Here is a 27,998-nt window from a genome sequence, read left to right as displayed (position 1 = left end):
CTGATGACAGCGGTGACGTCAGCATCATTCTGTGTCGTTGCGTGTTTTCGTCCCTCTGGGGCCGCCGTACCTGACGCCCAGAGTGGGCGGGGTCTGTCACCGCTTGCCTTAGCTACTCCTCAAAGTTTGCGGAAGTTGTGGGAAGTGAAGTGTCAGGAGAAGAAAACCCTGAGAGAACCGGGCTCGTTGCTTCTGGCTCTGACTCGAATAGATGGACCTCAGCTCGGAGAACATTCTGCGGATCCTCTCGAAGGTAAACGATCAGTCGGAGCTTCACATTTTAGATCGTGTCAGGTGTAAACAGACTTTCTAAAGGAAGCTAGCACAGGTTAGCTTCTGTTAGCCTCCATGTAACTGGCTGAACCGGCTCTGGAAACACGTATCACTTTAAATCAAACTTAAATCACGAGGCGAAAAACTTTTATTTCATAACACTTCAACAGTTGAATTTAGAGACAACTTGACAACTCTGGGCTGTTTATATATAAATAAGTTAATGTGTTTATTTCATTAATCGACCAATCAAAACAATCAAATCTTGATTGAGAAGGAGCATAATGAATAATACTATCTCATTATCTGCTCCTCTTTTATAGGATATTAGTTAATAAAGCAAATAATTCAATAAGTTAAAGATTGAAATAGATATAAAAGTAAACCAAGACCCTCCCATCGCAATTAGTTCCTAAGTTACAATTCATTTGATACTATTCACAGAAGCTTGTTTTACTTTTTTGGTTTCTTTGTTTAAATTAATCTCTCTCTAATGAAACTTTCCATCTCTGGTGTTTAAAGTGTCTTTTAAGTTATATGAGTTTCTCTTTTTTCAAATCTTCTGACGAGCTTTTTACATAATTTGCAGAATACTGTCATCTACTAGTTTCTGAAATTTAAATATCTTTAACTTAACCGAAACTGGGTTTGATGGATCTCTATATCAACTTCTACTGATGATTCTTATGGCTCTTTTTTGTAAAAATTAAAATGTGTTTGAAAGCACTTCCCCAAACGTCAACACAATAGGTCAGATAGGGAACAATCATTGAGTTATACACAATGTACAATGCTTTATAATCTAATGAATCCTTTAATTTGTGTAACAGCTATTGTTTTATAAGTGATCTCGAGTTCATCTATCATGACACCTAAAACAAACTTTAAAAAAAATGTAATAAGACATTATTGAGAATTATCACAATGTTATTTCTTTTCAATTCTAAGATTGATATTTGCTCCTGATTGATGGTTGTGGTTTTAAACAAACAATCACTTGTCTCATATCAATATGCTATATTGCTACGGATAAAAACTAGGGCTGCACTTAACAGTTATTTTTATTATTAGTTATTTGTCAATTTATTTTCTTGATTCATCGATTAGTTGATAAAATGTCTCAAACCCCAGAGAGGAGAAAAGGGCTCAGCTCATTTCAAAGAGTGAAACAAAGTGGAGCAGAGTAAAAAACCTCCTGAAGGATCTGTTCAGTCTCTCCAGAACATGAACGTTTACAATCACTGAGTCTCAATTGATCCACGAGTCCTAAGTTTCTAAACAGAACCTGAATGATTTACTCAAATGTTGAAACTACAGACACGTCTTTTCCCCTCTCCACTGATAAACAGTACAAATTCCACGATGTTGCTGTTGAGGAGCTGCAGAAAATCCATCGAATCTACTCTGGGATGAAACCTTCCACCGGCACATACAGTCAGTCCCCCCCCCACACACACCTCTCCTCTCTCATACACATCAGATCTGTATTCGATCTCACTGTTGCTCTGGTAACTTTCAGCATTCAGTGACGGCACCCAGAAAGATCTCCTGAAACTGGTCGGCAACATCCCTGTCAAGTATGATGGTAAGTCTGACCTCTGACCTCTGACCTCTGAATATGTGACATGAGATGATGATGATGATGATGATGATGATGATGATGGTGCTGTGTTTATCCCTCAGGCCGCTCCTACAACTTCCCCATTCAGCTGTGGCTCATAGACTCGTTCCCCTTCACTCCTCCCATCTGCCTCCTGAGGCCGACCCACAACATGGTGATCAGAGAGGGCAAGCACGTCGATGCCAAGGGACGGATTCATCTGCCGGGGCTTCACAGCTGGGATCACGTACGGCTCCATGTTCTCTAGAGTCTCTCTCTTAAACTCCATGCAGGAGAAATGATGTTCTCATCAGATTCACCGCTGTGTTTATTCATTTTGTTTGCCTGGTAACAGCCCAAGTCGTCCGTGGTGGCGCTTCTGAACGAGATGATCGCCAAGTTCGAGGAGGATCCTCCGCTGTCCTCCAAGAGCACAGGAGAAAACAAAGACCCCCACGAGCTCCTGGCCTTCGTCTCCAACCTCCAGATCAACGATGGTGCTTCACTTGATGCGCAGCTTTCTTATTGATGATCAGTTATCGCTACTATTAGCTAAACCCGTGTCTATTTCAGGTGGAAGCAGACCTCACGATCAACAGATCAACAAAGTCTCGGTTATCGGGGGAGGAGACTTAGGCGTGGCTTCTGTGATGAGTATCTTAGCGAAGGTAAATCACAGTTTTTCCATTTTCTCTCAGGTGTTTACATATTTTCTCCGCTTGAATTTAGAATGTCCGACTCATGAATTCCTCTGATTCTCACACAGTGTAAAGTGGATAAACTGGTTTTCATTGATGTCGCCGAGAGTTCCACAAAGGGAGGGAGCTCAGACCTAGAGATCTTCAATCTGCCAAAGGTGGAGATTTCCAGAGGTACGTCACTTTCTGCACTGTCACACAGTAACCGTAAAACAACACGGATGACAGGTCGTCTTACAGGTAACTGGATGATAATGAGCTGAGGCCGACTGTCGGGAACTACCCGCCTCTATGAAACAAGCATTTTCTCAAACCTGACCAGCTGCTGTTCGGTCGACGGCTCTGATCCTGAGCTTTGACCCGTCTCTGATAAGACAGACACAAGCATCCAATAGGGATCAAGTGAGAGTAAACACAATGTCCATCGCTTGAAACCAAAAATGCATCAAGCTTCTGCAAGTTCTCTTCGAGGTTAGTTAACTGCCGATGACTCTCCTCTCCTCTCCTCAGATGTCTCGGCCTCGGCAGGCTCCAGAGTCGTGGTGGTGACGGCTAACGCGTGGAGCGGCGACCAATCCTATTTGAGTTTGGTTCAGACCAACGTGGACTTGTACCGAGGAATCATCCCGAACCTGGCACGAGTCAGTCCCAACGGCGTGCTGCTCATCGCCTCCCAGCCAGGTGAGTGACGGTGCCGGGGACTGACCCCTCTGCTTCTCGACCTTTTCATTCACTCAACTCGTCTCCCTCTCTGCTCCACCTGCAGTGGACATCATGACCCACGTCGCCTGGAGACAGAGTGGCTTACCCCCGACACGGGTGATCGGCGCAGGGTGCAACCTGGACTCGGAGAGACTAAGTCACATCCTGGATATAAACCTAAATACCCACAAACAAGCCTGGGTCATAGGGGAACTGTCAGACAAAAAAGGTGAGCCAGAGAGGACCCCATACAAATATTGACTGCTCCCTTTAATTGTCTCGGCGAATGCTCGATCAATGACTTCACCACATCGTCATTCTTCTTTCATTTGTTATCGCCGTCGGCTCCTTTTCTTTGCCTAACCAGAAATGCTGCGCGACCTGCTCCTCGTGTGGGTTCTTTCCACTCAGTGATCTCAGAAAGGCCACTTACCCAGGTGACGCACACGACTGAGCTCTGAGAGTGTCTTTTGTCTTCCAGTTGCTGTGATGAGTAACACTGGGCTGAGCTCCAGCGTGCAGCCGGAGATCGCCGCGGGTTCGGGCTCCACCAAACCACTGCTGGACAGGTACGGACAAGATTTAAAGTTCAAGCTCGAGTAGGAGCAGATTTAGATTGTGACATCTGGTGTTTTGAAGATTCTGGTTGGATCTGAAGCTGCAGAACCAGGTGCTGCTACTGGAATCTAGTTAATCGGATGGGATGAGAGAATTCAAGATGCCTCCTCCTCGATTCACCATTTTACATTTTTTCTGATGCACCTTCTTTCTGCCTGTAGAGCGTTCGAGCTCATGAAGAACCGAGGCCAGCGGGCGTGGTCGGCGGGTCTGTCCATCGCTGACATCACAAACAGCATCTTGACGAATTCAATGAAGGCCCACTCTGTCTCCACATTGGCTCAGGTATCTTTATCAAGTGGTTTGTCTAGTGGTTTTGGGGTTGTCTCTTCCACTGTTATTGGTTTTCCGTTTCTTATTGGTTCATCTGTGTGTTCTGTTTGCTCAAGGGCTGGGGCGGTATAGGTGCGGAGGTGTTCCTCAGCCTGCCGTGCATCATGGGATCGACCGGCTCCACGCGTCTGGCCGGAGTGTCGCTGGGAAAGGAGGAAGACGAGAAACTCCGAACCAGCATCACGTCCCTTTCTAATCTCATGAGCCAGCTCAGGATGTGATGGTCGTTCTGGGAGGAGCTGCTACTCGCACAGGAGTCAATGAAGTTCTGTCTGATGTATCAATATGTGCAATCTAATAACACTCTTTGTTTTTATTGTTCTTTGTCTTTGTGTATTAAATGTGGGTTCAAAACTGTTTAGGAATGTACAGAATGTATTTTGTATTGAATTTACCAGCACTGAGAAGTGACTAATTTTTATCATTGAAAATGTCTAACTTTACATGAATGTACTGTTGTATATTTTTTTTAAGCCGTAAATAGTTTAGATTTGTGGTTTAAAAATCATATTTTTGTCTCTGATCACTTTGTATGATTATGTAATTTAAGCCCTAATGAATTGCTCTGGAGAAAATCATGGTGTTAGTTAATAAAGTAATGAATAATAAGGCCATAATTTGAATGGCCTTACTTGTCACCTAAGTGCTTTTCCCCACATTTAATCAGCAGATGAAAAAGCTTTTAAAACGACTTAAATATTTAAACAGGCTTTTCTTTATTAAATTACTGTGTGTAAAGAGATTCCACATCTCAAACCCTAAAATGTTGACATGAAGGAAAATGACATGATCTTGTTGGTGTGCAATAAAATAAGTATCTGACCCCACATGTGCTTTGCTTCAGTTTGGAAGAGACGACGACAGCAGACGACTCAGGTTTTATCTCTTTATAAAACTCAAAACACGTAGATGAGTAAATGTACACAAGCTTTGGTCTGAGCCCTGATGTCAAGCAGGACCTTAAAAGGAGCCGTGGTCCGAGCCGTGGTCTGAATCCCGCCCGTCAGGCCAAAGTTCATGAACAAACCATTTAACACCAGTTAACATTTCTGGATAAATTGAATAATGTTCTTTTGTGAGGAACCTGAAACTCTGTAAGAAAACATCTGAATAATTACAGAGAACTGCAAAACCTGGAAATAACAAAGGTTCAGTGCAAAAAGACATGTTGAGGCTGTAAATAAAGTAATATACAGTATGAATAAACACAAACACGTTATTACTGTTAGGTCCTTATATCGAATGTTATGGCTCAACTTCCATTCCTCAACATCTTCTCTGCACAATTAAAACAAAACAACATAGTTACTGCAATGGCTCCGAGTTATGGCTGCATGATGAGAAAAGTATCTGATTCATTAAACTCTGGTTTCCTTTAGTCTACTTTACTCCCACAGACTTTATATGAAGATTTAAATGTACAGGCGTTGGCTTTGTGCACAATCATTAACGGGCATTATCAGTGGCACGCACACCAGCACATCGTCAGTCCATCTGCAACACTTCCAACCACTAGAGGGAGCTGCTCTTCATAAACCCGTGTGCACTGACTGTATATAGTGAAGCATGTTGGTCTCCTCTCTGTCTGATTCCACCTCGACAACACGCACACACACATGTAACAGTGAATTATTGCTGAGAACTCAAGCATCTGACAAACGGATGTAACACTGAAACACTGAAACTGACGTCATCCCAACCAAACTATTCTTAACTTAAACCAAAAAGCTGAAAAATACCCACAGAGTACCCGCTGCTACCTGCCTGAAGCCCCCCCCCCCCTCAGCATTTATACCAGTGACCTATTGCACCATTTCTCCCCCGCTGCTGCTGCTGCCTACAACTTTAGCCATCATTTGGAAAGTTTCCATGCAAACTGCTTTGGTGGTCGTGTGTCATTCAGCACTGACCTGAAGATGTAACAAAGAAGCAGCGTCTCGGAATAGTTTGACATGTTTAACCACAGTAATGCTGTAGAAACGTATAAGCTTTGGGTGGTTTAGCAGAGGTGAGGTCACACTGCAGCCTCTCAAGCCCGTGAGCGTAGAGTTGCTGCCCTCGCTGCACTGGGATCAGGTTAAGACACTTTGTCGGGAAACAATGAAACTGACCTAAGATGAAACCTGGAGCTGATATTAGATCCACTGTGTTATTTCTGTGTGAATTTCTCAAGAACGTCCATCGCATTGAAAACCAAATGTGGTTTCACACGCCGACGAGAGCGGATGACTTAATACGCTTGCTGCACTTTTTCTGTCCAGCGAAAAGGAAAGCAGATAGCAGTTTTAAATACTAGTTTGACACTTTAGAAAAGTTAACTACCCATACAAAAGGTGCAAGTATCACAGAAATCTGTACATAGATGAAAAACAGTCCTTTCAGACACACATGCACACACACAAACACACAAACACAGAATACTGGCCATCACTTCTTACACGGCGTTGAAAAGGATTCAAGCATTTACAGAGTCTGAATCATTCACGTACGACCAGTAACGCTTCAATGAAACTTGGGACACTTTCAAAATGTCACTGATTTGGGCAGCGGCTGGCCACCAGGGGGCATTCTGCAAAAGTCTGGGCTGGATCGAACCAACGGGACACCTACTGCAGACTGGCCCGAGGACCTGGAGTTGCCTGGGGGAGACCTGGTGTATAAGAGTGGTGCTGGGAAGGCAGAATGGTCCCTGGGGCCCCGAGAGAAAGGCTTGGAGTAGCTGGGCGAGGGGGCTCTGTGTGGGTCCGAACAGTTGGCCACGCTGCACGGGAGGGGAGTGAGTCTGTCGGCGAAACTAGGTGGAGGAGGGGGCAGGATGGAGTCCTCCACCCAGCTGTCCTCTCCTTCAAATTCAGGCTCCTGTGGCAAACTGGGAAGAGTGCACAGCGAGGGAGGAGTGGGAGAAGGGGAAGGAGGGATGAAGATAGGAGGTGGAGGCAAAGGGTTGCGAGCAGGGTCGTAATCTCTATTAATTGTGTGCGGAGGATTGCTGTGCATGCTGGGATTTTCCTCCGGAGTGGAGCCCAGCAGCCGCTCCACGGAGCGGTCATCCTCATCCACCTCAGAAAGGTTGTCGTACTGGGAGGTGTTGGACGGTCGTCTGCTGCCCTCAGGCACCGGGACGTAGAGAGAGACCGGGAACTTGGTCGGCTTTGGTGGAGGAAGTCTGGGAGAGGAGGTGAGGGAACAGGGAAGGAAAGGCTTCGGGGGAGGAAGAGGTTTTCTCTGTGTGACATCAGGAACCACCGGCGGTTTTTGAGTGACCAGTGGTGAGTCTGGGCGCGGAGAGGGAGCGCGGCAATGGGTCTCTGGTCTGGTCCTACTCCCTGGACGAGGAGATTCACAATCCAGACGCCGTGCGTCAATCTGCTCAGCGAAAGATAAAGGTGGAGGAGGCAGATCTGGGAAGTCCGTGATCTCTTCCTCAGCCTCCATGGTAGGAGGATCCAGAGGAGGAGGTATATAGGGTGGGGGCCACTCCACCGGCTCTTCCTTGGTCTCCAGGTCTCCAGGCGTGCTCTCTGGCTCTCCCCCGTCTTCGGTCTGGCTGCTCTCTTGTAGCGTCTCCTTCACATCTCTGTCCAACCCGACCGCAGGACAAGGCTTGTTTGTTTTCGGAGGTAAAGGAGGTGCTCTGCAAGGCCTTATAGGAGAAGGTGTTCTTTGTGTTTGGACTACAACTGGGTCTGGTGAAGGCAATGAAGGTGTGTTTGTCCCGGAGAGGCTTCTTGAACCCGGGGCTTCTGCAGGACAGGCGTTGTGTTGTGTGTTGCTGTCTGATTGCTGGCTCTCGGTGTCTGGCAGGCTGTGGGGCTGCAGATCTTGTTTGATCTCCGGAGGAGAGTCAGGCTGCAGCGGCAGGAGGAGAACCGGCCTCTCTTGACCCAGAGGTTTCTTTGGGAGCTCGTCTGGTTTGGCTAAAGAGAGAAATGGAAAACAGGGATCTTATCAACAAAGGAGACTTTGGGATAAATTGAGGAGCTTTAAACTGTAACAAAAAAACAATGAACACCAGAACACACCTGCACCTGGAGAAGACTGGTCCAGCTTTTTACTGCGTAGCTCAGACATGGCCGCCTGTAACTGTTCAACCACCACATCATCAGGCAGGAAGTAGGAAGCACCCAGCTTCTCCTGGATAAACTCCCTCAGGTCCTCTAACTGGAACTTCTGCAGACGCTCTGATTGGACACACACAAGCAACACAAAGCACAGACAGGATTTAACACAAAACTAATAATAGAATGAGTGACACAATTCTTTGAGGTCGAATGTCAGGTAACCTTTGACAATAGACAGCACAAGCATATCTTCAAGTGTCCTATCAGTGAAGTGCTTCTGACCAATGTGCTGAGGCAACGCATCGAGCAAGCATCCAATGAAAAGTCAGCTTTCCATTCTTCTCCTCAGCAACTGGCCACTTGCATTATGTAAGCCACCCAGTTAGGAGGCAGCCAAGCGTGAGGCGGCGTGCGGTGTAATCCGCACAGAGACATTCAGCAGTATAGCAACAGCAGCCACAGCGCGACTCATCGAGTACAGCTCGGCAGATAATGAAACCTCTCATACTCACTCTTATGCAACTTGAGGGTTGTGTATGCCATGGCGGTCAGCGTCTTGTCTCCCTCCAATATGTAAATGTCCCACAGACGCAGGGTGAGGGTGAAGGGGGTCTGTTATGGGAGACACGTGGTGTCAGAGTGAGTCTGAAAGTAATGAAACCATCACGAACGAGTTCCTATGCTTGAAGGGAAGGGGGGGGGGGGATGCTCTGGGACACATCTGTGACGAGACAATCTGGAGGTGGAACATTGATCCAGCACAAGAACTAGAACTCACTCTGTCAATGAAGCACTGTAGGAACCATTTGGTCGTGTAGATCCCTGTTGTCATCTGCTCCTTGTCCTGTGGGGCACGAGTTAATGAGAAATGGTGTCTGCTGCAAGTCGCTCCTTCTCATCTGCTCTCAGTTATCAATCTTACAGAGTCTTACATGTGGCCTTTTGCAGAATAAACTAAACAGATTATGAAGAAAAATGACCTGATTTCAATCCCTTACTGTGGCTCATAAATACAATGTGCTGTCACTCACCATGTGCTTCTTCAGCTTTGGCAGCATTTTGGAGAGGACCAGCTCGTGGTGGGCCTGGAAGCGGTGCAGCTTGGGAAAGCCCGGGATGAAGAACCCTGGACGGGGGAGAGACAAGATGAATCAGGGGGCCATAGATGGAATGAGGTGATGGACAACTGGACCGAATATTTAGAAATTGAAAAGTAAAGATCCTTTTAATAAGAAATTGTTTTTCTAAATGTATGTCCAAATATTTATTGTGTGTATTTCTATATATATATCAAGTGGATTGTTTTCTGTCTGTTTGTTATTTCTATATATATATATCAAGTGGGTCGTTTTCTGTCTGTCTGTTTGTTAATCAACAGGATTCCACAGAAACAACTGGATGATTACCATGACATCTATAAGAAGGATGTGGAATGGGTCAAGAAACACACTTTTACTTTTGGCAGGGATCTGGATCGGGGGGCAGTTTTTTATCACTTCCTTTGACATTTGAAATTCGAAATTTTCAACATTTCGTTGCTTTCTCACAGAATAATACATGAATGTTGATGGAAAATCGGACATGTAGAGAGGACTGATCATTATGAGTGTGTGCAGTTTGGTGCAGATCTAAACCAAAATCTGGATTGGGTGAATTTCAATGTGGTGTCACAAAGAGACTGCTGGCTGAGGTCCTCGCTGTTTGAGCCAATCTCACTGAATTCTTGTGGTTCTTCCTCTGTCTCACCGTGCATGGCATGCTTGCTGTTGGTGAGGAGCTGGGACAGAGCCCAGAAGGCATCTTCCTCGTTCAGATACATGAGCAAGATGGCAGCGATCTGACTCATCCCTTGGCAGTAGCTCACCTCCTGGGGGAACACAGGAGAGGAGACGGGTTCAATTTAACAGAATGAGCAAATGAAAGGATTATTCATAATTTAATAGCGCCCGGACAGATGCATGGGCCGAGAGACGGAGGGAGGAGAGCACCTGAATGTCTGATGTGGTCTGAAGGCAGACGGTGGATGTGTGTGGTTTTACTGTACGTGCAGCTGCAGCATCACAAACTCTTTACAAAAGCTTGTTAAAATATTTACTGCAGCCCAAAATACATCCTCACTAATGTCGTGTCCTCAACTTGAACAACCGCCAATTTGAATCCACCAGGATTCAATGAGTTACTCTGAACTCACCGCCCTTGGCACGGGCAGATACACAAACCCAGGCTCACACCTGGTATTTGTCTATATTAAGCTGATATATTGCTCAGGCAGAAATGGATACTCCAAAGTATCCTTTCAAGGAAATATTGTAGATAGAATAAGAGCGACACACACTTTAAACTACACATTCTGCACATTCTTCTCTTCCATCATGGGCGAAAAGGCGGAACACACTTTTCTCCCTCATCCGTCCTTCCTCTCTCTCCCTCACACTCTCCTACTGACCCAGTTTCTTTGGAGCAGCGTGTGATAAGAGGGGAAAAAGGAAAAAAGGGGACCAGCACATTTCCATTTCCTCTGGCTGAAACACCTCTACCACACAGGAACCGACTACAGACACAAATCAGAAAAACAGACTTGGACTGTGTGTGTGTGGGGGGAGATGTACTGTACAGGTCCAGTTACTGTCTTTGGATTCAATAATATCCCTGTCCCAGCAATCAGGGATTAATATACAGATGAGTTACAGGTTTTAAAAGCATGTCTAAACAGGAATTGACTGTGTTTAACACACTTTCCTTTTATATCTGCACATTTGTAAAAGCTTACGTTTACTTCAATGAGACACAATCTAGTTTACGGCAGAAAAACAAATTGTGTAACTTTAAAACAAAGGTTCAAATGAACAGTAAATAGATGGATATGATTTAGAGTGTCATAAGAAATTACGGCTTTATATATAACATGACATTTAACTTTTTCATTCAAATAAAAGAGCTACCTAATATGACATGTGTTATACTGTAGTATACAGTATTGTGTTAAGTTATGACCAACAATAATATCCACATTATTCGGCTGTTTCCCTCAATCTACTGACTAATCACTGGCCCTCAAAATGTCAGATATAGCAAAAAATGTTTACTTCAATTTTCTAAAGCTTCAAACTCTTTGCTTTTTCAAAACAAATGTTTAAAATCTTCAAGATATATTCTGATTAACATTATATTAATAATAATCATATAAGAAAAGGGAAAAAAGCAATTGATAGAATGTTAAAAAATGGACGAATCCCTGATTACTCAACTTTGTTTTGGCTCTAATATGTAGCCTTGCTAGGTGAAGTACACAAGGAGTAGAAGGGGAACTTTGACCGGACTGAGTGTGACTGTGGGTTCACTGGCGGTCTGACTGTGACACTGTGTTGCTGTACGTTCAGACTGAGCAACACTCATAAATAAAAGATCTCAGCCGAGGCTCTGAGCGAGGGGGAGAGCAGATGGGTGAAGAGTGCTTGGACGGTTCCTTCCTGTACAGGAACCAATGCAATCCGGGGCTGTTTTGCGCAGCATGTACACAAGACTCCTCCATATTATGCAACACACACTTCGGTGTGCCCACGTAAACACTTACCGTATTGTAGACGGAGTACGCAGCTAGTACATGGAAGAGCGCCTGCTGCCTAGAGAGGGAACAGAGAAACCACCAGTTAAAAACAAGGATGTGATTCCTTGGCAACAATCAAACAAGTGGAAACTGTTTATTAAGAGGAAACTCCCCCCAAATATTTGAACTCCATCAATCAGCAAAAGATATTTCTGGGGGGCTTGACAAATCCTGGTTGCATCAGATCATCCTGGTAGTGAAACTTTGTGTGTGTGTCTGTGTGTGTCTGTGTGTGTCTGTGTGTGTCTGTATTTGTGTGATTGTGTGTGTGTTTGCGTGTGTGGTCCAGGTATTACTCATATTTTGGAGATTTACATTTACACAGCGACATTGTGGACTCATCTTTCTCACAGACACAGACAGGACTGTCTGTGTTCCATTAGTTCTTTGGTGACACTCAAAAACAAAAGGTCTGTTTTCAGAGATCAGTTACGCTGACATCTAAAGTAGATACTTCGATTGACATGATTTCATTTCACAAGTGAGCCGACACTGTGACACATGATTATCAACATATATTAGATATCAAAAAGATCTTCATCACATAATCTCTTCCAGTGCATGCAGCCTCTGTTGAGTGTGTACGTCCGCAGGGTTGCGTGCTTGGTGCCGCGCGGCTGATTACATCTGGAGTTTCAACAGTTTCAGACAGCGAACACAAGGCAGCGCTTGTGTTACTGTGTTTGTGTTGAGCGGGTGCATTAATAAACATAACTCGGACACAGAGAGGATGTCTCCCCTCCAGGCCTCTGTAGTAAATACTTGTCTTATAGACGGTGACAGAGGCAGGAAAAGGAGCTTTAAATAGCGATCAGTGTCCCGATGTGAGGGAGGCAGCTGTTGACTCGCAAAGGGAAGGAGTGGGCAGCCCGGCAGGATGGAGGAGTGCTCTGGTCTGCTTGGACTTAGCAGCTTTGAAATGAAGAGGGAAGGACATAACAGAGAGCAAGAGGAGAGCACACAATCAGGAGATTAACTCACAAAGACGAACAACGTAGATTTCACGACTGTCCCACAGTCACAAAGCAAATGCCATGAAACATACCAGAGTGCCTGTGTTCTCAAAGTTATTTGAACGTAGGTTTGATAATTTTTCTGATAATGTGTGGTCTCAAGTTCACACTGTGGGCAGCTCAACGTTATTCTGTACATGCAACTTCATGTCGCTGCACATTTCTGTATGAATGCCATTTCCTGTGGGGCTTCGAGCACTGACAGGAAGACTAATAAAACACTGAGAAGAGGAAACAACCGCTTCAGTTTTGTGTGTGGTGTTTGTGTGTTTGTGTGTGTGTGTGTGTGTGTGTGTGTGTGTGTGTATGTGTCACACCCTCTAGGAGCCTCAGTGAGGGCTAACCTGAACATGTGAGGTGACGCAGATAACAAATACAAGAACTTGTGGAGACTGTGTCCGGACGTTTGTTGTGAGTACAACTCCCATGACCCACAACAGTATAAACAGGGTGTTTGTGTAGCATTGGTTGAAAACTACTCAGGGTTCAGATGCCACTGTTCTGAGAAGGAGTGGTGCAACGCTGGGTTATAAAATAGGAAGTGAAGACATCATCAGGACTGTGTGCAGGTGAATTGAAACACACAGCTCCACGCAGTTCTCTGTTGAGAGAAGCTGAGAACTCACTTGACTCCGAAGCGGTCCATGAACATGATGTGGTTCCTAAACGTTCGGTTGACGTCCAAGTCTATCTGCTTGATCTCTGTGGAGAAGTCACGAGCCTGCAGCTTCATTTTCTGGAGGACAAGATAAAACGAAATAGAGTGTTTTAAATAGCTAGTCGACAAAATATCCATATTTTGGAGTGTATCCGTTTCATACCTCGTATTTTCCCTCGTTATCCTTTTTGACTTTCTCTATGTCTAGGAGCAAGGCCCATGCCTGGCCTCTCAGCTGCAGAGGGATGCCTTTATACACACGTTTCACCAACTGAAACATACACACACAGTATGATAGACTTGAATTGGATTCCTCTAAACATGGAGATCATCACAACAACCAGAGGGCAGAGGCAGAGGTTCATGTTTGAATGTTAACTCTCTTCAATGACAAGGAGCCATTTCATGAATTTTCCTTTAGCCGTCTAGACTGGAGAGAATGGGGGGGATAAGGGAAGAAGCTGTGGTTAAAAGGGGAATGGAAAAAAGATTATGAACGGAAGTGGAGAGTATACATCGCATATGTTAGCTGGGGAAAAAAAGAAAAGCGATGGTTTAATGGAGACATGAGGTCAGTGAGCGTGCAGATACGGAGATTCACACCTTTTCAGTGTTCCTGTACTTGTCCCAGTTCTTCACCATCTTCAGCCATTTCTCCACTCGCTCTATCTCCTGCTGCTTTTGCTGCAGAGAAGAAAAGACTGATTCACATCTGGTCCACTGGGTACGTGAAAAGGGTCTAAATATATCACGTGCAAGGTCAAAATGTGGAAAATTACCTTCTCTTCAAGCGCACTGGGTGTTGGCAGTTCCTCCTCACTGGAGCGGAAAAGTAGAAATAAGCAACATACCAATGAGAAGACAATCCAAGTTTCACACGAATATACAAAAAAAAGGTCAATGTGAGAAAGATGAGAGAGAAAACATTGACAGAGATGAAGGTGAAGGTGTTCCCCAGGAGGAAGCTGTCAGGAGCTTTAAGGCGGGGAACTTACTGCAGGAAGCCGAAGCGATCTGTGACCTTAAAGATGCTGTAGTCAGCATCCTCCCATGGGTCAATCCGGACACCCTCCTGCCTTCCCTGAAACAGCAACATACATGTTAGAAAAATACTGTGAGCAAACAAACCATGATACAGATACGACAGTAGAACTGGAACGGCACTAGAGTGTATATGTCGGCCAAGTCCCAACTATCTCCTGATGAAACCACATTTAAATTCACTAGATCCAGATTTTTACTTGGATCAAATTGAGCACACAGACACACTCATACATATCAGTCCCCAAAGCTATTAGGGGGAATTATTCTCTGAGAAATCATGGAATATGTTGAACAACTTCTTTTTCAAGCAAGAGCGCTAAAAAGGCTTTTAACCTTAATTCATCTCAAACACAGATTCACTGTCAATGTGTCATTAATTGATCATTCCATTTAATCCCGTTCCCACTGCCTGTTGGCTCACAGGTACCATTCAGGAACTCTCTATTCAAGGATCGATCACCTTCATAATCAAGACTTTCATGGACGGAGGGGACATTGTCTTCCCAAGCTCGCACCTACCTTGTCATATTTAGAGATGATATCAGCACGTTCCTCCGCGATCAGTGTGTCTATGTCCTTCTTCATGTCAGAATCTGAAAGGAATCACACAAATATGTCATTAATAATCATCAGATTCAGAATAAACCAAACCACTGTCACCAGATGCATGATTAATGTGTAAGTAGGTAATTTACTGCTCTCTACTGTTTTTGTCCTGGGTGTGGAACTGTCTGTGACTTGGAGACACTTTGAGATCGTAACATTATATTGACTGACAACAGATGTGATACATTTTTTCCTTGACTTTACATGGGGGGGGGGTTATGAGTCAGCTCATGATCTTAGTAGCATAACAACAACACATAATACATAAAAGTCACAGACAATGATTTCTGAGACACTTTGGCAGAGTGAACAAGATCTGACACAGGTGCTTGAACATACAGTTCAAGCACCTGTGTCTTTTGTGTGACTACACAAACATCTGTATGTGGTTACATTTGTCTGAGAAGTGTTCATTATATCAAATAAAAGACTCCACCACATGCTGTAGCCTCTCTTCATACACCTCACGGTCAAGTATACACACATTCGCCCGTCCATTATCTAAACCAATTATCCTATATCTCTGGACTATGGGAGGAAGCTGGCATACCTGGAGAAGATCGACAGACTCAAACTCAGAGCATTCTTGCTGTATCAAACTTTGTTCTTCTAAAACAAATGTCTGTTGCATGCTTGGGACATGAGCCACAGTGAAGAGCCACAAGGCCACGAGCAGCTTCCTGTCCATGCACCCTGAGCTTCAGCTGACAACAGCTTGACATTAGGTTCTGAGTGTGAGGTGATGAGAAGTGGTTCACCTCACATTGTTTGGTCTTTTTTTGGAAACAACAGAAGTAAAAAAAGACAGAAGAAAGCACCCGAGTTAAGTTTTGTTCTGATATGTTGCATGTGACTGTCATTGGATGTTTAAATGCAGTGTGTTCCTCACTTTATCAGGTTTTAAATCGATTTAGGAGGTTTACACTGAATCTCTTAAACTCTCACAAGCAAATTAAATGTGTTCCCTTTTTCCCTTAACAACCCTCTGATGTTTCTCCAGAGTCAGAAAAGTTCATTTTATCAATTGAACCACTGGCCAGAGTGAAGGAAGAAGAGAGAGGGAAGAACATAAGGAGAGAGGACAAGAGAGGACAAGAGTAGAGTAGAGTAGAGTAGAGTAGAGTAGAGTAGAGTAGAGTAGAGTAGAGTAGAGTAGAGTAGAGTAGAGTAGAGTAGAGTAGAGAAGAGAAGAGAAGAGAAGTATTGCCAGTCATGGGACTTTATTTTTCTGTCCATAGTTGCATGAACATACATATGGTTATTCACATTGCACAATAACAGTGCACAAATACAGCCGCACTGGTGCCACCTCACTGCAATAAAGATGGAAGGCATCCGTCTGACCAGAGCTCAAGAAGAACCAAACAGAAGAGACCAGCTGAGACTCCTGCTCCCTTTCTCCCTGGGTGTAACCTCCACCTGACACCAGTCAGGAGCTCTCGGTCGGCCTGTCGCCTTCTCTGAGCTGATGTGCTCCGTCCGCACAGCTCGGCTGTTTAGCAGTTGTCAGGAGTGAATAAAACACCCGAGAGGGAACAGGCTCGTTTGGGAGATCTGCATCTGAGGGATATTCAACCAGCAATGTTTTACAGGCACAGTAAAGACTAGTCACATTAAAGCATCAAGGTTAAGAGCCACTCACTCGTTAATGAGAAGGAACAAGTTACACAACAGGTCTTTGTTATGCTTCACACCCAAATGCCACCATGGGACAACTATTCAAGAAGAGAACATGTAAATCAAAAAGAGACAACTGAGGAAATAAAACTATTGTGGTGTTCTTTTGATATAAATTTAAGTGAATCACATTATCTAGTTGCTACTCAGGTCAAACTAAGCCATTTGAAATTCAAATTGTGTCGTTTTAAAACCATACTTTGTGTGACACTACCGGCTCCAGCCAACAGATGCTGTGCAGCAGTGAATACTTCTCCTTACGCCTGACAACCGGCAGCCAGCTGGGGCCTCGGGTGCTGTGCACATGTATGTGCGGCATGCCACACAACAACAGGTGTGAGGGCAACTGCCACTGTTCACAAAGAGGCTTTCACTGTTTCCTACACAACCATAATACTGCTGACAAGGAGACAGGTCCTCAGTGGCAATAGGACCCTACATAATTTAAATGTCAGATCTCGACACACATGGGCACAATGACAGATTAAGGGGGGTAGGTCACAGGTTAATAATTACATACTTAAAGTTTCAAGATGATTTTTATGTGAGTGTAAACATTGTTGTGGCCCAGATGTGATATTAGAAGCTTTATTTTGATCTGTGTGGTGGTGACTCTGATGACACCGACATAATAAACTAGAACGATCTGAAACCTGTTACTGCTACATTATACAGTATTCTAGCCCAGATATTATAGAGAATAGATGAAGCTGCTTAAACCTACTTCTTTGGATCAGAACTAATTGTTAAAAGATGTTGTACAAATGTGTATTGATTTTCCTTTTCATCACTCGACCATTACTTAAGTCATCTCTAACACCACAGCATCCAGGCATCTCCATCAAACAACAGCTGAGGCTCCTTCCTAACAGGTGGTCAGTGAAACCAGACCACTGAACAACTGCTGTCTGCTGTTCTGCTCTTTTACCATTTTCACTTTTCTCTTTTCTTGTCCGTGTCAGGATTTTTCAGGTTTTTCAAGGTATCAGCAAATGTTTCTGAACAGCTGAGAAAGCGGTCTGTCGGGTGGTGCCACTGACCGAGCTCTGACCTCAACTATATCATATTAAATATTGAAAACTGCTCTACCTTCTATCTTATACACAGGCTACATTTGAAAGTGTAGGACGATGAGGTACGAGCACAAAATGCTGTATTTCGTTCTCCCCAGATTTTGTTCTCAATATAATTTAAATGACATTAGAGTTGTTTTGAAAGGTTGTGTGGAAGCTTGTATTTGAATTCTTTCCATCTGAATCAGCCACTTGCAACGTGGGCTTACAGGAAACTATGATTGAAATTTGTGAGAAAAAACAAACCGTGTGAAATGCAACACTTCCCATTGTACCTGCTGAGTTATTTTACATTGCTGGCATTGTAAATAGGAAAGGAAAGACAAATATACTAAGTGAAAGATGAGAAAGATATTTTTCTCCTCATACTCTGTAAAATGCTGTTAAGAGTCTGTTTTGTTTCATCTTTAGGTTCAAGCTGCTTATTTCCTGTGTTGAGTCTCCAGACTGCTGATAGTATTGTGTTGGGCTCAAGGGGAAAAAAGGAAACCAGTTACCGCCACTCCTTCAAAAACAGGTTAAATAAGAGCTGTGACAACAACATGGGTCCACCTCCAACCAAGAAAAACCCTTACACTGACTAAACGCCTCAAATTATCCAAACTTAGCTTTTTACAGTCAGCAAAATAATGATGTGACCAATACTCAGTGGTCAGTTCACATTAACGGTACTGGGATTTTCCTTGTGACTCACCAGCAAAGCTGAGGACCTCCACTGTTTTAAACAAACATACTTCGTACAGCTCTTATTAAGTGGTGACTATACCGAGAAAAGGGGGGTGGGTGGGGGGGCTGTGGGGGAGCTGAAGGTGTTGGACAGATGGAAGCTGGAGGGAGAAAGTGAGTAAGCTGCAGACAACACCGCTGAGTGGGAGAGAGATGACGTAAAACACAGTCAAAGATCACACCTGGGGGAGTGTATAGATAGTAGGAGTATATGGTCTGACAGAATATATCAGAAAAAAGATAGAGCTATGAATTTTGTTGAAATTGTTCATAGATTTTAAGAGAGAAAAGGAACAATATACTTTAAGTAGAAAATGTGAGATCTAATGAAAAAGCATCAGAATTGCAGAGAGTGAATATGACGTGTTCCAAAACACTTCCCTATATGTAAGTGTTGATGAACTGGTTGCTTTCAAAACCAGTTTATACAAAACTTTGAGCGCCGAGGCCTCGTGACATAATTTCCTGTTATGACATGGTGTTCTAAATGTAGCTTGTGTGTATAAGCTCTACATGCACTGTTGTCACCACACACAGCTCGCGATGCATTCTGAATCACATCCAGCTAAATGACATGTTTTTAATCATTGATGCAGAAGGTTTAAAATCAACCAAAAAGTATCATCTCTAAATGTATTGCATCTGCATGTCCGTGCAAACTATACAAAGCAATGGCATTACATTTAAATGAGATTATTGGATTTCTTGACAGTTGGGACATTGGTTGACATTCAACACACTAAGACACCACTAATGAAGGAGAAGTTGTCTTTTCAATAATATTTTGCTTAATCCACTATCAGCTCCCTTTTGGCTCATGGTCAACCATAATCTGAGTAGTGGTCAGATTTAAGACAGGAGGAGGATAATACAAGAACCGAGTCAGATTGAAAGTCTGAGATTAGAGGGAGCGTGGCAGTAAGTAAATTTTCTGTGGGATCCTGGGATCTCTAAGTGCTCTGATAGTGTGGGTGAGGTTAGGTCAGGGGCGTGTACCTGAGTGTGGTCATTTTTAAATGGAACCCAAAAGTGAAATTGTGTGGGAAGTTTACATTTAAAAAAAAAAAGTAAAAGGCATTAGGAGGCTGAGGTGAAGTCACCAACAGGATGATTCATCTCCACTAGCAGTGTCTGTTGTGTCTGAGATCACCGGGAACACTGAGTAGGACGCCTTATCTAGACTGTTTGTCAATTACTGAGATATGTTCACATCTGCACTTATGTTGTCTATGCAGCCCGGCACATTCAAACCCTAACCCCAAATTGCTGATGGCGGGATGAGGCAACGGACGACAGATGCAGAGTTATTTTCACCGCTGGATGATTAGTCAATGCTGCGCGGTCAGCCAAAGAACGCTCTGGCTCTGAGATCAGACAAGCTCGGGCCGTGCACTCATTCAACCTAGTTGACCTCACAAAGTGTATTTTCATTCTGGGCTCAGCCTATCACGCATCTGGATCATTCATTAACACTGTGCATTATAAAACATCATCTGCTCTGCATGAGCAAACATACCCACTTGTTCTGAGGATAAATAAGGACAGGGACTTAGTTAAAAAGTAAATTTAACAGCAAAGAAAAAAAATATTCACATACTTTAGATACTTGTCATTTATCAGTGAGTCCTGCACTGACTACGTTCACATGGACACCAGTAATCTGAGGAATGACCTTATTCTGAATAAGACATAACTGTGATTAGGATGTTATGTGTTGATAGGAGGAGATGCCATATTTTAAGACAGTAGTTTAAAGTTTAAATATTTGTGTCCATGTAAATGTGTCTATAGTCTGTTTTCAATATCATTCATGTTTCACCTTCTTATGACCATGTGGGTTTGACACGTCTTTGACTTCAGGATTCAATTCATGTTAATATATGCAATTTAATTACAGGGCGTCATGCAATTGATGAGAAAAACTTTAAAGATTTTTCTGGTAGTCCCTGTTCTGTATATTATTATCTCTGTCTGTCATTGCATTAGCTTGATTCTGTACGTTCACTGCGACTGTGAAGAACAAGCATCCCTCCTGAATCTCCAGTTCATAAAGGAAAGGAGGCTAACAAGTGACCACATGGCTCTAATTTCCACATGAAGAGCTCTGAGGTCCCAGATGGCTTCGGCGCTCCACTTTCTAATGGGTGACAGACACAGTGTGTGCATGTAAGCATGCATGTGTCTAAAAGAGGCTGAAAATGAAAAGGGAAAAAAGGCAGAGTAGCAACGAGAGGGAGGCCACTCTATTTTTAGCAACCACAATTTGTCTTTAAAAATGGTTCAGAAATATTCTCTAAGGAAGAAGACTTTGGTGCTCATGATACATTAGCTCCGTTTCCAGGTTCACATAAATCCCAACAGACTATGATAAAGATCACCAGAGGCAGAACGTTCCATCTTGTTCAGTTCTCCTCAAAGTGTTGATAATGAATGCTATAAATAGGAGGTCCCTCAGAGACTTGGAATCACTAAGTCACCAGACAGGAAATCTCAGCAGGCTGGTACAAGATGTAAAACACCAGTCTTTGCTTTAAGGGAAGGTATGGACGCCAGATGGCAGGAGGTGGGAGTGTCACACACGAGTAAAATGCCAGTCCTAGTTTTAACCGCCAAGTCATAAGCATGTCCCAAGTTGCTGTCGGGAGTATCAAGCAAGCCAGGCCACTTTTCAGGCAGAGCAAGTCAGAAGTCAAGTCATATGAAAATCTGAACTACAGTAATCATGAAAAGTTGAGTTTATTTTTTTATATAAAATGAAACTTCATTTTCACTTTTCTAAATCCTTCTGACGTTTGACCTGTTTCGATAACGAGCTTGCCAAAATGAAAAACAATGTCAATCACAGCTGACTCCTGCGTCTTCATAGGTTGGTAGAGTGCCAGAAATCACTCCATCATGTTTCATAACAAGCTAAAATTTTATCGATAGCCAAAAAAATTCAAAAGATTTGAATGTTTTAAATCAAGTCATTTGTATGCATTGGTTAAGCAAGTTTCAAGTCCCTAAATTTGCAATTTGAATCTGACTCGAGGGAATACGTGCGGATTTCTCCCTCATCTCTTCAGATGGTACTCCAGACATAAAGTAAAGCTGCTCGATGCCTCTATCACTGAATTACAGACAGTTTACTAGTAAGGACATTCACTATGTCTGTGCAAGTCTAAATTAAGCCAAGTGGCATCAATGCCTCTCCTTGCAGGTGTGATGGTGCATGGACAATGGACAATTGTCTACCCCTAGTCCGTGTGGTTCCTCTGAGTAGTTGTTTAAATTGACAACACAGAACGACAAACGTTGAACTAACTTCATCCACTCTTGACTGAGCCGAAGTAACCATAAGAAAAGAGATAAAACTGAAAACAAATTAGACAAATAATAGAAAATCTAACTGTTGTAAAACCTTGATAACCAGACCATATAACGTCTCCTAAGAAAGTCTGTGTCTTTTTTTCCGTCCGAGCTTCTCTTTCTTCTCTCTCCCTTCGTTTCTTTTGTTTGGCTGTAATGTTTGTGCATATGCTCAGAAAATAGCTGTGACACAGAGACTGTGTGACCCAGGGGTGAAACATGGGCTCGGGAAAAAGCACAAGGCTCAGAATAGCTGGTTTTCCACAAGGGGCTTTTCTGTCCAGCTCCAATCTGTTTTACCACCATCACTCCGTCTTATCGTTTTTTTCCAAAGAGGGCACACAGAACATTAGATACACTTAAAACACTCACCATCTCAAACTATCTAACCTTTTCCCCCATCTTAACAAAGGAAATAACAAGCTGGAGGCTGAGGAAGAGAGACCGCTTATTGCATCACACTGCATCTGACCTCAGCCTGTGAAACACTACTTCCTCACTTCTGTCTCCCCCATCACCTGGGGAGGGGGGAAGGCGGGTGTCTAAATATAACAATGAATACATAAACTTTTAGATGCTGGAGCAGCAGCCCGGACTGGAGAGGCCTCGTTTCCCAGAGTGGCAGCACTTTTTTTTGGATGGGTGGTATGAGGAGGACAGGAATGTCAAGGGAACAGTTTTCCTAAACACAAGACCACAGGACCATGCTGAGAAAGCCACGTTCTCATAAATGGATCCTCTTCCACCCAGCTGAGGATGAAGTCATAACACAAACAGAGAAGCCAGGGGAAAGAGAACATAATCTGAGTAAGAAGTGCTATTACATTATAAATTAGCTCTACCAGTGCAGTGCCAGTTCCCAACATGCCTGTTGGGAACTGTTTTTGGCCTGTGGTCATGTTGGATGCAGCTTTCTTTCTGGAAACTGCAAACGTGACCTGCAGCAATTCAAATGGATTTATATAGCCCTTTAAACACAATGTCGTTGATCCAAAGTGCTTTGCAAAAAGAAAAGTGAGAACAGATAACCAGTGATGACAACAACAATCATAATACTATACAACACAGGTAAGCAAAGGCTGGCTGAACCCTGAAGCTGTGCCACCGGTGCTGTTCTATCAGACAATTATTTGATTATATTATACAGATTATATTATAAATACTTTGTAAACTTCAGATATAAATATTTGGACAATTTGAATACGAAGTTAAACAATTAACAATGAACAACAGAAACATTTGGAACCGTCCTTAAAAACTGTCCTTTCAAAGTCCAAACTTGTTTTTGCACAACCTGCTCATACTGCAACAAAATGCAATAAGCTCACAACAACATGAGCTCCAATACAAATTTCCCTGGTTCTATACCAGTAAAATCCCCTCGCCACGGCACACCAGCACTACGGCAAACAGATTTAATAATTCACGAAGGGGGCACACAGAGAACATGTTTCCAAATGAAAAAACCCGGTGCTGTGTTAGCTGTTCTCGAATCAGAAGCTAAGCAGAAATGATGCCGGTGTCACTCATGCACACTCCTCTGGGTGATTTGGTTATCGCAGATTTCATGTATGAACCATGTTTACAAACACAGGAACAGATTATGGTACATGGGAGATGAGCAGGCTTGCGCTGAGGGGATATGATTCAGAGCGAGGTTAAGTATTTGGAGCAAAAACAAAATATCAAGTGGTTTCCAAAAAAAGAGACACAAACTGGAGACGGTCATGGAGGGGAAATTCCAGGATGGCCCAGTTTAGCCTTTATACAAATTCCAAAAGACAAATAACTATTTGGGTTATTATCCCATGGAGGCATCACTCATCTCCTCAGATCTCTCCTCAGTGCTGGAGCAGTTTTCAACCTGAGTAAATATCTACCATCTCAACAGAGATGTGACCTCATTTTTACTGTGTGTGGGGGGGAATAGATTTGGAGTAATTCAGGGACATAATGGCTCATCCAAATATCCTACTGGATTCCAACAGAGGCTTGTGCTACAGCCCAAATGTAACTTACACATCACAGTGAGGTGCTGTACAATGATATCTGTGTAATAAATATATTTACCTATGTCTGGTTGTTTGTTGATTGTGCAAAAACAAACTACAGTAACGATCTCTATGAAACCTGGTGGAAGGATGCAATGTGGGTCAGGGAAGAACTCATTAAATATTGGTGTACGACTCCCGATATTTTCACTGTTTTCCCAGCGAATAATTCATGGCGCCTTTTGAAAGAAATCAGGTAAATTTAGGGAACTGATTTTTGTGAGGATGTGTGAGATTTGGTGCTGCTGATGTCAAGAGGACTGTTGGGACTTGGCGGAGGCATGTGCTCTACTGAGTGCCATTCCAGTTCTGGTGGCCATCCATCAACACATTCTTATTGGTGATGATTCTCTGTGTCGTGTATGAAGCCACGATCACCACCATAGGAATGTGAAGATGTAGGCATGAGGTCTGCAGTAACATAAGTAAGCAGTAATCATATGGTCAAAACCACCGGCTGCTCTAGTTTCTTTGCGTAAGTTTACGTTTTTTCTTCAGGCAGGTTTTTGAATGTAAAACTCAATGTGGCACAAAGGTGTCCCTGTGTTTGTCTCCAGGTTAAACCTCCCCAGACTCTATCCTTACCTCCCCCCCAGCGTGTGATGACATAGACTCCCTGACCTTTCTAATCCCTGAACAAAGTAAACATGGACATGATTGGATATGTCCAGCACTCCTGAACAGACAACATTTAAAATATATCCTGCGAGTTACACAGCAAAGTCTAAACCCTTCAGTATCTTTTATGGTTCGGCGAAAAGCTTCACTATTTGGTGTGCTTTGTGACACTGGTGCGTTTGGAACGCCTTTGACGTCCATCATAAAGCACCCATTCAGGCAGACAGAAAGACTATTGATGCCTCTCCACTGAAACAATATTATCACAAATGAGTACAATGGATACTGCTGGTTGAAGAGTGACAAGGGAACCACAGATTCACCTACAATCTGGTGTTGGATCAAGATTTCACAATGTAATGATACAAAGATTTAAATTAAATGATGTTAATCATCATTTCAGTTTTATTAATCAAAGTATGGCCCAAATTAAGTGTTTTCAATGCTTTCACTCAGGCAGATGTATATCAACGCCTTCTGATGGCTCAAAGAGAGGTAGGAGGTGACTGACAATTGAGGTTACAAAAGGACCATGTCACCAACTCTGAGTGTTCTTAAAAAAAAGGCTAATGCTGCTGACTGAGGCCCATTCATGGGCATAAAAACAAAATAAGGGCTCACATGCTCTGCCTCACACGTGGCTCACATCCTTTTGGCATCGGAAAGGGCGGCCAGACCATTGTTGAGGAGCACATTCAAGTGCTGAAAGCTTTGTACAAGGAAAGGTTCCTAAATTAAGGCTTTTCATTGGTGTTTATGAAAGGGACGCATATGGTGAACCAGCCTTTTTGTGATACCACCAACATATCGGGATTCCTCTTGTTCTGACACTTGGTGGATTTGATTAGACAGGGGTGGTCTAAAAACTATTAGAGTCTGGTGAGAACACAGAGCAGAAAGACAGTGTTGAGGTATATGTGTGGGTTTAAGAGGGGGGAGATGTGTGACCTGCTGTAGTACTCACTGCCTAACAGTATAGGAAAAAAGCAGTCACCTTTCCAATGTGGGGCTTACTTCTCAAACCATATACATAATATCACACAATGTGACACGCGAACACGCACACACACTGAAGGCTGAACAATCCGTTATACAAATTAAACACTCAAGTCTTAATTTGTATACTATAGCTTGGGGCAATGCATGAGTAGAGCTAAGGAAGAAACAGCTGTGTTACTAAAGCTTTCAAGATTTCTACACAGGGTAAAAAAACAAGAGACTGTATTCATCCGTCTCATTCCACTTCCTCTACTAACATCGTTGTCCATCAATGAATGACATGCATATTTAATTTGTTGGGGAAGTGGACTCGCCACTAGCAGCGTGCACATGTGCGACATTAGTCTGAGAACAAAAAACATGAAGGGGGGGCGGGGGGGGGGGGGGCATGACAGTGAAACAATGAGCAGCAGTCAGACATCTGGCAGAGAGCTAGATCCTGCTGCAGATCTTTCATTCAGACTGTCTGTAACCTCCCCCCACTCCACGAACAAACCAGTGAGACACTGATGGTAACCTTCCTTCCAGAGGGGGTCCACGCATGGCATGACATGACATACAGACCAGTAGCTGCATGGCCTACTTCTGGCTGCTGTGTCTCTGGTCTGTGTGCCGGGCTCAGGGCTGGGCAATAAAACAGTAGCAATAATTATCGCAATATAATTGTCATCAGCAGCAATCGGCCAGCAATATGACACGCACGATAACAGATAACAGCTGCTTGATGTTCCTCCGATTTGTAAAATGTTTGTCATTCTCTGCCCATGAAGAAGAAGAGTTTAAAACCACAACCTTTCGCTCAGGAGCAGAAAACGATCTTTAAACTTAGAGTAAATGCATGTTTAGGATTAATTCTCCAATGACAAGTGATACTTCTTAAAATTAAAATCCATAACCTGATATCTCCTTGACACTTATCTCATACCTGCAAATAATCAAACACACAGATAAAGATGTCAGGGCTAAATTTAGAACTGGTTTCAGATGTAGCTCAAACAAATCAGGGGCGTATACAGAGGGGGGGGGCTCACCCCAGCTGATATGTGATTAGACCCTGAAGTGCCACTGTCCTGTCAGTAGTCCAAAAAACAAAAACAAAAAGTCACTTATTAACTATACTGACCTGAAATAGGACAATTTGGTGTTCACTCTCTTTGCTTTTTTGACGTACACAATGTGCTTTAACAATGATTAATACAAAATATATATATATAATCAATGATGTGGTGCTTTGCTCAGGTGGAGAGTTAACGATAAACAAGCAACGACTTAGGCTTCCTGCAAATTACTATGTTTTTCAAGTCCTTGAAGTTACTAAATTCAAAGTATGCCACAGATCAGTGTGTATTTGGACCACAGATGCTTTTTTCGTTCTTTTACATTTGAGCCCTTATTATGGAAATGCTTTATTCTACTATCTCGTTTTGCACTTTTTAAAGAATTGTCAGTTCAGGGATGAGAGTGTTGAGGTGGCCCAGACAGAACTACCAGCAGGTCCCGCAGACCCATGTCCCCTCCGTCCTGACCTGAGGTTCTACAGGACATCTGCCACTGGTGGAAAACCCACGACGAGTGACACGAACGTCAGAAATCCCCCCACAGAGACTCGCTCCTTCACTGTCCTCACCACGAACACGGCTGTTGTTGGGTAGAAAAACACAAAACCACTGACTCCGTCTGTTCCCACAGCAGACAGCAGAACAGCGCTCAAACCCGTCCTCCGTGTAGAACCCGCATGGGGGCTCGGGACCTGGTGCCGTGCTCACCGGCGGGCGGAGTCGCTGACAAGCCGCGGGGACAGTTTCCTTCAAGTTGTGGAACGATAACAGCAATCATGGCCACCCGCGTGCGAGCGTCTCAAAACGCAAATATTAAACACAGCGGTGCAGACTTTGAATAGGTGGTCGCGTCTTACCGTTTGTAGAGACTTCCTCTCTGCTTCTTCTTCTTCTTCTTCTTCTTTTGCTTCTTCTTCACCTTCCTCCTCCTCTTCTCTCTTCTTCTTCTTCTTCTTCTTCTCGGAAGCGACAAACTAAATCCCCGCTTCTCATCTCCGTGTCCCGCCGCGGAGCCGTGTCACCCAGAGGCCGAGGCGGAGGCTGCTGTCACCCCGCTCCGTGGACTCACTCGCTCCGCTGGTCAAACGGACTCAGCCCCCTGTCTCTCTCCGCTGACACCACCGGCCACCTCCTCCTCCTCCTCTTCCTCCTCCCCTCCACCCCCGGCTCAGCTCCACATGCCGCAGGCTGCGTGTGTGTGACAGGCCGGTGACACCACACACACACGCACACAC

At 43.7% G+C, this 27,998-nt stretch overlaps 2 protein-coding genes across 2 annotated transcripts; one reads left to right on the top strand and one right to left on the bottom strand.

The window, feature by feature from the left end:
- Window positions 1–111: 111 nt before the first annotated feature.
- Window positions 112–5,047, top strand: uevld (UEV and lactate/malate dehyrogenase domains). Its single transcript, XM_062390001.1, has 12 exons — window positions 112–253; window positions 1,623–1,707; window positions 1,793–1,858; window positions 1,957–2,120; window positions 2,229–2,370; window positions 2,447–2,541; window positions 2,640–2,745; window positions 3,082–3,252; window positions 3,338–3,502; window positions 3,755–3,842; window positions 4,053–4,176; window positions 4,281–5,047. Exons 1-12 carry the CDS (start codon window positions 212–214, stop codon window positions 4,443–4,445), a joined length of 1,413 nt encoding a protein of 470 aa, XP_062245985.1. The 5' UTR covers window positions 112–211; the 3' UTR covers window positions 4,446–5,047.
- A 49-nt stretch (window positions 5,048–5,096) lies between these two features.
- On the bottom strand, window positions 5,097–27,944 carry si:dkeyp-19e1.3 (USP6 N-terminal-like protein). The gene is made up of 14 exons (XM_062389995.1): window positions 27,621–27,944; window positions 15,127–15,200; window positions 14,559–14,644; window positions 14,343–14,382; window positions 14,167–14,247; window positions 13,727–13,834; window positions 13,532–13,641; window positions 11,860–11,908; window positions 10,032–10,152; window positions 9,317–9,411; window positions 9,064–9,129; window positions 8,798–8,897; window positions 8,247–8,405; window positions 5,097–8,141 (listed from the first exon to the last, which is right to left on the bottom strand). The coding sequence occupies exons 2-14, from the start codon at window positions 15,190–15,192 to the stop codon at window positions 6,748–6,750; spliced, it is 2,475 nt and encodes an 824-aa protein (XP_062245979.1). The 5' UTR covers window positions 15,193–15,200; window positions 27,621–27,944; the 3' UTR covers window positions 5,097–6,747.
- Window positions 27,945–27,998: the final 54 nt, after the last annotated feature.

This window comes from Platichthys flesus, chromosome 6 (genome assembly GCF_949316205.1).
Source record: "Platichthys flesus chromosome 6, fPlaFle2.1, whole genome shotgun sequence".
Classification (NCBI taxonomy): domain Eukaryota; kingdom Metazoa; phylum Chordata; class Actinopteri; order Pleuronectiformes; family Pleuronectidae; genus Platichthys; species Platichthys flesus.
This window is presented reverse-complemented; position numbering and strand designations above follow the sequence as displayed.